Source organism: Apis laboriosa, unplaced genomic scaffold, assembly GCF_014066325.1.
Source record: "Apis laboriosa isolate Shangri-la unplaced genomic scaffold, ASM1406632v1 scaffold63_cov154, whole genome shotgun sequence".
Lineage (NCBI taxonomy): Eukaryota > Metazoa > Arthropoda > Insecta > Hymenoptera > Apidae > Apis > Apis laboriosa.
Genome location: NW_025223982.1, coordinates 1,070,752 through 1,083,502, shown reverse-complemented (window position 1 = coordinate 1,083,502; position 12,751 = coordinate 1,070,752). Strand labels below are relative to the sequence as shown.

The following is a 12,751-nucleotide window of genomic DNA, read 5'->3' as shown; positions in this document are numbered from 1 at the left end:
TATTTATGTCTTTTTAAGTCATTTATTAACTCATATTATCATTACATTATGAAAAATTATTTTTATAATCATCAAAAAATATTTGTACAAAATACTTAATATAATAATATATCATTTATCATTATACAATAACTATAATAGTTATCGTCTTACGCGCAACACGAATCTTTTAAAGTATAATTTGGTTACACTGTAACTCGTAAAGGGTTTTATAATAACAGTGACAAAGCCACAGCTCTGTTTCATAATTTATCTGTCATATTTAACAAATATATAGTCATATTATCCAATTGTATTTAGTAGCACAACATATTTTTTTTTGTTTATATTTTTTTGTTTTGCAAATAAATTGTTTTTTTGTTAAAGAATTTTTATAATACATTAACAATGTATATATTATGTTTTAAAGTATACACATCGAATTTTTAGAATAGACATAAGTTTATACATGTAACTTTGAGATTACTTATTTTTTTAAAAAAGAAGTACAAAAATTTTTATGTTGTACTTTTCTATCTTTTTGTTTAAATACATAGAAAATCATCTATGCGCAAAAATGAGTTTTGTGCACCATTTAGAATTAACCATTTGGACCACGATAAGAAACATTGTTGTACAACAAAATTTTTTCCGTAAGTCTAGTATATCGTAAAGATAAAATTAGAGACAAGAGTGAAATTGGAATTTTTGTAAATGGCATTTAGACGAATAGATTTACATATGTCTAGTGTTCCCGAAATTAATGCCACTCTGATTAGCACCTTTATTACTGCCATATTGTAAACTAATTACACCCTGTCCAGCCCTTAATTGTTCTTCAGTAAAATTACGTATATTTTTGTCCGCTTCTTTTGGTCCGATGCTTGGTTTGCCATAATTACCCGCCTACAAATGAAAATTGTAATTATTTATATATTAATTAATTAAAATTATAAATAGATAATCTTCAAAAATTAATTTTTTATAAATGACAATTAAAATTAATGAAGAACTTTTTTATACAAAAATATTTTCATAATTAATATTTTCATATTTTCTCAATCATTGCATACTAATTTTACTTCTAACTTAAATGACATCAATATGACATCAATATAGATAAAACGTTGAAGTGTCAAAGGAATTTATATAAAAGGAAAGTTTTGAATGGTTGTTATAATAAATTAATTACTAATTATAATAAACTGAAAAAGAAAAATCTTTTTCTTTATATATATTTATATATTCTTTATATATATACCTTTCTACCAAGAGATTGCAAACAAATTACGACTGAATTGAGATTTTGTCTTTCCCAAAGATCAACAGTTTGGAAGGTCTCTTGGGCTGGGACACCTAATGTTCTCGCGGCCTCGAGGAACGCATTGATGTTCTCCATACATTTAAATGCCAAACTGGTCTTGTTAACTTTCTTCACGGATCCTTCTTTAATATCATTTACTAATCTAAAAAAAAAGAAATAATGATTAATTATCATCTCAAAAAATTGAAAGAAAATTAATGTTGATATTGTTTAGTAAAGCGTAACTACTTGCAAAGAAGGACTCCGTCTTTCAAAATTTCATAGAAATTGTCCATGTCCCCGTTAGTGTTTATATTCTCACCAGTGATCGTTTTGATCCATTCCAAACATTCTTGAGCCAATTCCTCGCTGTATTTACTGTTAATCTGTAACAGAAATGCATTTATGATCATCAGTAAAGATCATCAAGTTTTCTTTAATAAAAGGGCAGTAAAATTTCATTTATCCATTTGAACTCCATTTATTAGATCTAAAATTATCTGAATACTTATCTGAATAATTATTCTTATTAAATGAATTTTAATTATAATTTTAATTATAGAAATTGTTTGTTCCTTAAAATGAATCAGATAAAGATTCTATTGTAATGAAATTATTAAATAAAATAAAATTAAGAGAGGAAAAAAAAACTAAATTTTTATTAATATATTATTATACTTTAGATTACAAGAAAAATTAGTTATTTTAATCCATATTTTATCATGACGAAGATTTCACGAGATTCATGTCGATCTTTCAAGTAAGGGGCACGAGCCATTACCGACTGCCTGTTATTAATTATGCGATGTGCCAGTGATCCAAGTAACACATCCTGTAGGGTCTGCGACACAAGCGTGGTTGGAGTCACTGACCCAACTTGTTTAAACACTTCATTCGTTGTTTCTTCGTGATATCTCGCAAATCTTGTCCATGAATGCAAGCAGTTTTTTATATTGCTCAAAAAGATTGAAAACGTATTTTAATTTATTCTTCTATTGGCAATAAACTTCTCAAAATTTATTTCTTTCAAAGAATATGCAACACATACCGCGAGATACTTATCTGTTTACGAGAAAAGATCATTAATAAATCGAGAAGAAATTTAATTCGACTCAAGAAGAAAAAAAAAATCTAACTTGAAAATAAAGTTCAGGAATTTTTTCGTATTTTTAAGTACGAAACTCGTTCCTGAGTTCACGATCTTATAAAAGGCGATTATGAACGAGCACGCCAACAACTCGACGAACTTCGTGTATCCTAAAGCCCGTGGAGAACGCGTAATGGGCACACAGTTATTCACGTAAAGGCTACCTAAAAAGGAGAGGTTCGTAAGCATGGACCGTCGTATTCATCCCGATGCAGTATGCATATTCCGTTAGCCATACGGTGTCTTGATCGTGATATATTTCACGTGCCTCGTAAAATTCACCAGTCCTCTTGATCGATAATTAGAATAATATACTGGAGGTGTATATATATATATATATATATGAGTTCTCGTAGTTTTGCTAAGTCGTAGATGCGATTTTCTCAGATATTTTTCCTTTTCTTTTTATATGTATATATTTTAGAATATATTAAATTGAATTTATATACTATGTATACAGAAAGTTTTATTGAATAATCTATAATATTATACAGGGATCAAAAGTATTATTTCTAAATTGCAAAAATGACGAGTTTTTTTAATACTCAAGAAATATATGTATATATATATACAAACAATAGGCAATTTTGTTATGAAGAAATATCATGCTGAAAGTATTCACTTTCACCAAACCATCATTCAGTTTGTTGACATCTCCTTCGCGAAATAAATATATGCATAAGCAATTACAATATATCATTAATATGAATAATGACGATCGTTAAATTAGAAGTAAATTCTTTTTCCTCGAACGTATCTTATTGTCTTTCATTTTGTTATTACGGATTATCTAGAAGACAAAGGAAACGATATTTTTGTGTACAAGCAAACTTTTTTCCATTTAAACCTATTTTGTTTCAATGTAAAGATACCTAGTTTGTGGTATCATTAATCATATTCTAAGCCTTAGCTTTTCTTAACGATGTTTTCAAACAACATTGTTATCATAAAAAAAATTCTCTACTATAATCGTTCGATAACGATATTTTAGATATTTTTTTATATTTTTTAATATTTAATAAATAATGGCAAATAAGGATTAATGTATCAAAAGATTACGCGTTATAAAATATTACAATTATTATTCTCTGAGAATATTTTTCATAAAAAAAAAAAAAAAAAATAATAATAAAAATTCTCATTAAAATTTGTAAATGTATAGAAAACGTTTAAAAAATGATAACAGGTAAATTATTGTCGTTGCAAGTATTTTTTTCTCTACAATTTTTGTCCTATCCAATGATAACATTCGGAAGCAGCGGACTTCGCTATCTCCTCTTTTATATCTCACGATATAAACCCACGATGTAGAGCACGATGCGAATTCTATATTTAGATATTAAGTAAGCGCATGATAATTTCATTAACGTGAAAAAAAAAAATGATATGCGAGAAATGCGTTAAAGAAATGATAGATTTAGGCCGATCGAATAGAACTAGGCAGAAACGGTATCGAGCAATACGATTAACGTTTAAAATAATAAAAGCGCTTTTCGGATTACTTAATACGAGATCATAACATTGATGAGTCTTCTAAGCTTGTAATTCCCATTTGCGAGCCTATTTGCATGCGAACACATCATTAGTTTCTTTGCGATTTTCTCTGTCCTAGTTATATTTCTATGTATTATCGTTATGTCTTTCATATATAGATATTACATTTATCATAAATATGAGAGAAACTTTCAAACTTTAAATTTTGCTAAACTTAATTCTTTGATCATTCTGTTCCTCGATTTTACATTATAACGAAGAATTTTTTAATTTTATAGAAAAAAAAAAAAAAATAATCGAATATGATAATGATACGATAATACTTTTTGTCGCATTAAATTTCAAGAAAGTTACGTTTGACCAATTACATACCACACAAAATGTTGAAGCCAAGATCTTCTCAAACAAGTTCTAGAGTTTGAAGGGTGTGGTGTGGAATTTATTCTATTCAAAATTATGCGGGGTTGCAGCTGAATCCTCGCAGGTATAATTTTTCTTCTCTTTCCGATGTGTGTCTTTTTAGAAAAGTATGCTCGTTCCTCAAACTTAGACACCATTTTTATTTTATTCGAAGAATTTTACATTGATAGTAGATTTAATAGATATATTTCGATGAAAAAATATACAATTATCAATGATATAATAATCGATAGGATTTAAATAATTCTATTTGATCACTGATCTTTGTTCGATTAGATATTTCAGGAAGTTTGAAATGACGATGTCCAGTTTTATTTCGTCTCTATCTATCAATAAGTAATCGAAATATCTAAAAATTACTTTTATCTTTTATGAATGAAAAAAAAATTGAAATTTAAATTTGAAAAATGATATTGTATCCAATTAAATAATAACATCATTATAATAACATCAATTTATCGACTGACTTTAAATGTTCAATTTTATTAATTTTAATATTATTTTTTATCATTGTTCAAAAAAGAATTGTAGTTTTATATTTTGCAAAAAAATACTTACTAATCTTAGACTGTTCCAAACATAAATGTACGTCAGTTAACAGGGCAAGTGTCTGCAATTAAAGAATCGTTTCATGTCTTTCTAGTAGTTGTGTGACAATGACGCTTTTAATGGCTCTCTAGCTCGTTCACGGTCATGAAAAATAGGTCAAAGGCTTGACTATCAATGAACCAGTGGGTAAATTGAAGGAATTACTCTTCTCCAAGATGCTGCCGCCAGCAAAATCGTTTTCCTCGTTACACAGAGTACACTTAGATTAATTTATTGGCCGTAGAATTAACGTTGTTAACCAACTTACGATTGGAGAAATAACGATACTTCTTCATTTGATTGGAGAAGTAACGATATCTTTTCATTTGATCGACGAGATAAATCGAGATAATAAATTCGAAATTCTCTTTGAATTTTTTATAATCAATGTATCAAAATTTTAATAATGATATTTTGCATAGATTTTATTTTATATAGATAGATAATGTCGTACAATTTGTATTCAATTTATTTGATAGAAGTTTTCTATTATGAAGAAGCTGCCAATTTTTATTAGATTGAAACGAATTATTTTTTCATTAATAACAATTCTTGCCAGTAATAAGATGATTAAGATGATTGAGCAATCGCTATGAATAAATATCGATGATATTTATCGATATAACGATAAGTTTTCAAGTTTACATTTATATTACTTATCGATTAAATGATAAGAAAGATTTGAATTTATACAATTTTTTAGAAAACTATCAATCAAGTATTGAGAATAAATATCAAATTGATATCGAGCTGATATCAAAGCTTGAAACTGTTTAAATTTTGCACCTGTTGGAAGTTTCAAATTACTGTGTAATAATTACAGATCAATTACACATCGAATTGTGCTTTTTAATTTTTTACATTTATAATTTAATTCGATAATGTCATATGACAATCGAAATATGTAAAAATATAAAAGAGATATTTTATCACGAATCGAAAAAAAAGAAACGAAATAATCGTATATGATTAAATCGAATCACCTTGATCGCGAGCACAAGGAGAACTGCATTTAAAGATTGTCCCTTGTTTGACAAGTTTCCATATTGATGTCAAAATTCTGATAAAAGATTTTTTTCTCCTCGATCGTATAATAATTTCTCTTAAACGATAAATCACTTTTAATTTATCATAGATTTATTTAACATGAACGATCCACTTTCTAATATCGATTCATTTATTAATCCGCAATCAAATTTTCTTCGTTTTTCTTTCAATTAAAATTTTCTTCGACATATTTCTATTTTTTTTTTTCATTCAATCTAACTCATACTTTTTATTATATAAAAATCTAAACAATCCTGAAACATTAGAATTTACGATTATCGTGTTCGATTCATCTCCATCATAGAATTTCGAAACATGGCTCTTTTAGAAATTAAACATCTAATTTTATTGACAAGTTAAATATAAAAAGAAAAAAAAAAAAGGGAAAAAATCGCATTTTATATTCAGAAAAATCGTTGACCCACTTCAAGAGTCGTCATGATTGCGTAATTCCACAACATGATTCCACAATGGAGATAAATAATTGTGTATTTTCAAACGTGAGCCTGTTCGAAGGTTGCCGACCATATAAGGATCTCTAAACGAGATGAAGCCCGAACAGGTAAGATACCGTCAATACTTACCGCATGTGCTCGCATGTGGAACTTTGTAAGTTGATTTACGTCGAGCGTAAATACGTCACATGGTTATACAATTGTTACGGGATATTGCTTTAATCCATTTCGCCACTTTATTCGTTATTTCAACCGAGTGTCTCCCGACAAGTCCTGTTAATTTGCGTCATCCCCTGTCTTCATCGAATAAAATTCACTTTTGTTTTTTTTTGTTACCGATGCCAAGATTTCAATCGAATTGCCCGGATTCTGCACAATTTTGATTAAAATTATTACGAAAAAAAGAAAAAAACTTTTATACGACAACTAGAGAGAATCCAATTTAAATAATAAATTTACGAAAACTCGGCTTGCATTGCGTGAAAAATTTTGATTACGATGATTCATCCACTGACTCACGTTGTCATTTGGAAGCATCGCGATAACCTATATCGATGGGCCACTTCGACAAACAAGAGTATTGTTCCAAGCCTCATCGATGGATCGGATCAACATGTTTGTGATTTTTCATTTTCTTTTTTCTCATTTACTTTTTGCGTACGTCGTTTTTATCTCTCATAAATTCACCTCGATGAGATATTAGAGCAAAAAGAGATTCATTAATATTAATGCGATTTCCGCTAATGAATATACAACATTTCGTCCCATGGATGGAAATTGATCGCGAAGTTCACGGTTGTTTCTCGACCGTGAAATTCCCTCCACCACTCGTGGGAATTGGAGATTGTTAATTTGAAAGAGCGCAAGGCCGAAGGCGAGGGCGAAGAAGAACGTGTCGAGGTCCTTAAGGTCTTTTGTAACTCGGTCATTTTTCGCGGGCATATGGACTTAATTAATTAATCCATCCTTGCTATGGGATAATTATATCTTCGCATGCAAAAATCTAAAAAGAGAGAAACGGTTAGTAACGGAGTTGCAAGAGTTGGATGGAAAACAAGCGCTGATAAAAATCTCAAGTTGAACTAATTCTCTATTGAATTGGCTCGCGCGAAAAGTAAAACTTCATTTCCATATCGTTCGATTGGAAACGATTTCGTAACACGTCTTGGTGTTCGATTAAGTAATAAATCATCATCGTCGATAATTAAGGTTGGGTTAAATTGATAACTGACGAAGATATGACATAAGGAAGAAACTATGTAACGTCTCGAGTGAGTCATGGGCAAGAGAAAGTTTCATGGAACCCATGCACTTAAACTTTATCACCACACTTTACTCCCAAGAACTACAGACTTCACGATTATGGGATCTTGAGGTAATACTCTCTAAATACCACTTTACATCTATCAGACGATGATCAAATTTTAAACGCTTCATTTAAAAAATAATTATATCACGAAAGTGATATCACAAGTATTCGAAGAAACTTTAGATTTTCCGTTAAATTTTGAGAGAATTTCTTCCTAAAAAAATTGTGCGAGTGTTAATTGTAATTATACACATTAATGATTATTTAATATATATAAATTATCACAAATTAAATAATTCCAAAAAACGACGTAGTCGTTTGGTAAGTTCTTCTTATTCGTCAAGTTTATGATTAGTCACGTATGATGTCAGATGATCGATTCGGTCGATGGCACATCAAACTAACGGGCTTTCAATCTATTACATTCTATCAAGATTTCTTCGTCCAACATCTCTCAAGGTGAATCAAATGCTCAGTTGAGATAGCCTGTGAATATATTTTCCTATGAAAAAAGAACGAGGATCAAAATGCAGATATAGGATATTCCAACGAACCCAGTATCACGCTCGAACAGAATTTGTATTACATTGCACGGTGTCCTTCGCCTCTATTACCATGCTCGGCCTCACGTGTCAACTAATGAATTGTGCACAAATTTACGTTGCTAACATGTTCTTCGTAATTCGCGATATTAAATCGCAATTGCGAGAATGGAAAAACGAACTTTGGAAAAATTATTAACGAAGAAAAATTAAATTCTATGATCGTTCAATAATTATAATCGTCTCTTGAGAATTCTTATCTCCATCTTTGATTTTTTTCTTCTAATACTTAAAAACGGACTTATTTGATTAGATTAATCTCTACATCATCATTATATTTTTTTTTTTCTAATCTTACCTTATTCCATATCTGTATTCCATTCAACTTATATTTATTTATGTTAAAAAAAAAAAACTTACTTTCTAAAACTCGAAGGATTATTTCGTTCGTCGATCTATTCGCATTTCGTCAGTCACGAAACGAAGATCCACGCGCGGAGATTCGAACGACGGAAGAGGAAAGGTCAGCGGACGTGAGAATTCCTCGAAGGAGGCTGGAAGAATCTGTACGATCGTTAATCCACCAACATTGATTGTAAAAGCAACGGGGAGGAAAATATATAGCGGTAAGGAGCGAGTGTTCCTCGAGATCGCCTTCAGCCATTCGTTCCTAAAACGGAAACCACTTTATAGTGTTTCCGGTGGCTAATGCAGATATCCTCCGCGCGGGGATGAAGCACGCCTATTTTTAGGCCTCGAGTATAATGCCGTACATTCATCGCACTTGGTTCACGGAAACACATGGCTATAATTGTTATGTCTATTTTGTAACGAAACATGGTTCCCTTATGGTGTATCATGGGGAGGGACGATACACGGGAATTGAAATAAGAATTCTTTTGAAAAATATCCTAGGCACATAAGGGTGTGCCGTGTTTTTAATTAATTAGAATTAAAAGCAATTGCGTGACTTTTGGAAATTAATAAAAAATGAAACGTTTTATCAAGAATGGAAAATTATGTTTTTTAGAATTCTCGAAAGCATTAGTACGTAATTTATAAAAATGGATATTTTTATTAAATAAGTAGTAGATAGATAATGAAAATTTTATTTGAAAAATATTGTCTATCTGATAAAAAAAAAAAAAAATTAGGAAAGGTAGATTCAACGAACTATTTACCTCGAACTATTTGTGCCTTGATTATCGTACATTATATTCATATTGTATTTATCGAATAACGAGAATCCTATTATCATCTCTTTTGTCGCTATGTATACGTGCAATGTTTCGTATTAGAATATGAATAACAATTCTATCGATGAATAATATGATTGAGTAATAATAACCAGACAAGCTTATCAAAAGTTTGAATAATAATTACTCTCTGCAATTTTTGCTATTTCACACTTGTAACAGTAAGAAATGATAGAAATGATTGACCTAATAATTATAAAAGATTTGTGGGATGAATATAAAATACCGATAATAATACTATCGTTGAACTCTCATCAGTCCGCAATTAATATTGTGCGCCAATTTCTAGCAATGATTAATTTTAGTATAAACTTAGAATAAATTATGTGAAATACAGCACAATTACAAACTGATAACATATTTTATTAATCGTAAAAATTGAAAAAATTACCTCTCGAAGATCTTTTCATTATTAGAACATGACGAATCTCGATTTCTTTTTCAGTTCGTTGGATAAACGTCATTGTATCAATAAAAAAAGAAAAAAAAATAGTGAACCAACCATTGCATTCCAATAGCGATAAGGATATCTTCGTATTGAACATACGTTTCTCTGCCATAATGAGCGTCCTTCAGATTAGTTGCTTGCTAATTGTTTCAAGAAAAAAAAAAAAAAGAAAAAAAAAAATAAGCTCGAAACCAATGTACAACAAACCCTTTGTATTTCGCTCCATTTTTTCTCCCTCCTTGTTTGATATAGGAGATGAGCGTACCTTTTCTTTTTCTTTTTTCTTTTTGAGAATCCAGTTATTTTCCGTCGTATGAATACTATATTGGATGATGACACGATTCTGTTCCAGTTTTTTTATCAATTACTAATTAGGAAAATTAAGATTGCCTCTTTTCTTTCCATTATTTCAGTAAAGTATTTTTTTTTCTATTTAACGATGATACGATTTCACTTTTAATATGTGTTGAAGATAAACGCAGCGAATATATTTTTATGATGCAATATACTGATGCTTTTATATTTTTCCAAATAATTTTAAGATGCAATTTTTATAAAATATTCGCCTAATACAATAAACGGTAAAAATATATATTTCAAAAATTATTTTCCTTACCGTATCATCCAAACATTTACAGTAAAACTAATTTAACCCAAACATCATGAATGAACTCGCGTAAACTACGTGTCATACTACTGTTCGATGTTATGAAAGAGTACAACGTACAAGAATAGACTAGTGATTCCTCGGCGTGTATCATGTGGTCAACCTAGAGATATTAGGATGGTTATAAAGGTGATTCGAGGCGAAAGGATAAGTGTACCATGGCCGGTGGGTTTCGTCGAGGGACGCTCCCTTCTTTGGCAACTGGGTCTCGTTTTAATTCTCGGAGGAAGGGATCGGTCGGCAGCTGTTGCTTCGAACACGGTTCCCTCCGAGGCGAATTCGATGGAAACGCGGCGTATGCTCAGGTGTGACGAAAGGAAACAATCTTCGACCGTATCGAAATCGCGATAATCTTCTTGCAAATCTTTCTTTCCTCGGTACCTTGACGTATCTACGATTTGTCATTTCCGTTCACGATGAAATTGCCGTTTAGCAATCTTTTTCCTTTTTTTTTTTTCTTTTTGTTATTTAAAGATGACTCGATTTTAAACTTTGCACGATCGAGAAGAATTTTCTTAATCTTATTTATTGTGTTGTTTGAATCTGAAAGAACAAATTTTAAGATAAAAGTGAAGCGAGAAATCGGGAAATTTTTTTTGATACTTTCATCAAATTGATAAAAAAATTTTTATCATAACGAAACGCGATTGGATTGAATATGATTTGAAGAAGATTTTGCATTTTATTTATGTAAAGATTTGATATTGTAATAAATATTGGAGTAAAGAAATAATAAATATACGTGCAGAATAATCATTCGTAGATAGAACAAAAAAAGATTCAAAGATTAGATAGGAAACGAAGATTTATGATTATAAAGATGATCGTATTATTTTAGAGGATTATATTGAAATTGAAATTTTATGGTTTTTGTAATTTTTACTTATCGGAAAGGAATTCGATTAATTAAAAAAGATTATATCATTTTACTTTCAAGTGTTAGAGATAAAATTCTCATATAAAATTCTAAAAAGAAAAATTCTTAAGAAGATTAGAAATATTAAAGAATAATTTAATTATTAAAAATCAACAATTTCGAATGTCAAAATCACATCACGATTTACCTGTGAACAGCTATTCTTTCACGCTCTGCATTGTAATTATTCATTGGGATTACTCTCCAATAAGTGTCATGAAATATCTCTGACATGAGCTTTGTAATCTGCAGACACGAATGATTGTCACGTATGTACATACATAGATACATACAATCTAAGTTAAACCTATGAATTATTCCAGCGATCCTCAACCTCCAAAGAGTCAAAATATTTACCGATTCTAAATTCCTTCCTTAATCTTTTGAGTAAGCAACAGACAATCAGACTTGATTAAATATTATTTTAATTTAATTTTCGGTCGAATAATAAAAAAGTTTATAAATTCGTTGCATCTTTCTATTTTTTAATAAAAATATATCTACTATATCATAAAAAAAAAACAAATTCAACAGAAACGATATCTCGAATCTAAAATTCCTGACAGATCGAATAAAAAACCTGAAACATGGAATTTAAATTAAATCTCGGCAATCAATATCATCGAACTTCCACTATATTTTATCAGAACAAATAATTCATTTATCTTTAAGAGCATAGGTGCAATGAACTTCGTAATACGCATGCGCAACCACCCTTACTAGGCCGAATTCCATAAGGGATGGGGTCTCCTCAGTAGGTCATGTATCATCGGACAAAACATATATGTATATGTATTAAAAAAAAGAAATTTTTTTTTTTTTTTACCTTTCTTTGCGCTTCCGCCGCAAATCCAGATTTAGTAGCCCTGTTATTGGCCATTTCGTTCACCTTTGATCCGTTTCACTAAAAAGCAAACTCACAAACAATCGAAATCGTTATCGACCGTGCCACGATGTTCACCGTTCAACGGTTGCGGCTCGACTGACGCGCCTTAGGATCGTATGTCGATCGGCGAGAGTTCTTTCGACGCTTATTGGCCGGACCGGCACTGGTCGAGTATTGAGTTTTCGTTTGACGTCGCGACACGTGACCTCCGTTCTCCAGTCTGGCACGAGGATGACGTCAGACGTCGTCTCTGACGAATTCCTGGAGCCGTTTTCGTATCGAAAAATTTCTGTA

The 12,751-nt window shown here is 30.4% G+C and overlaps 1 protein-coding gene and 1 long non-coding RNA gene across 2 annotated transcripts; both read right to left on the bottom strand.

Moving 5' to 3' along the window:
- Positions 1-21: 21 nt before the first annotated feature.
- LOC122718442 (myophilin) lies at positions 22-12,569 on the bottom strand. The gene is made up of 4 exons (XM_043943476.1): positions 12,398-12,569; positions 1,532-1,668; positions 1,241-1,445; positions 22-885 (listed from the first exon to the last, which is right to left on the bottom strand). Exons 1-4 carry the CDS (start codon positions 12,449-12,451, stop codon positions 715-717), a joined length of 567 nt encoding a protein of 188 aa, XP_043799411.1. The 5' UTR covers positions 12,452-12,569; the 3' UTR covers positions 22-714.
- Positions 4,302-11,215, bottom strand: LOC122718445. Its single transcript, XR_006347382.1, has 5 exons — positions 8,297-11,215; positions 6,953-8,228; positions 6,563-6,802; positions 4,902-6,232; positions 4,302-4,669 (listed from the first exon to the last, which is right to left on the bottom strand). It is a non-coding gene; the product is annotated as an uncharacterized LOC122718445 (long non-coding RNA).
- Positions 12,570-12,751: the final 182 nt, after the last annotated feature.

What these genes read in the sequence shown, in the direction of transcription:
- LOC122718442 (XM_043943476.1), bottom strand. Translation starts at nt 12,451, where the DNA reads ATGGCCAATAACAGGGCTACTAAATCTGGATTTGCGGCGGAAGCGCAA. An exon ending in GACGGAGTCCTTCTTTGCAA is followed by an intron (nt 1,446 to 1,531) that starts GTAGTTACGCTT and finishes CTTTTTTTTTAG; the next exon opens with ATTAGTAAATGATATTAAAG. An exon ending in TGCAATCTCTTGGTAGAAAG is followed by an intron (nt 886 to 1,240) that starts GTATATATATAA and finishes TTTCATTTGTAG; the next exon opens with GCGGGTAATTATGGCAAACC.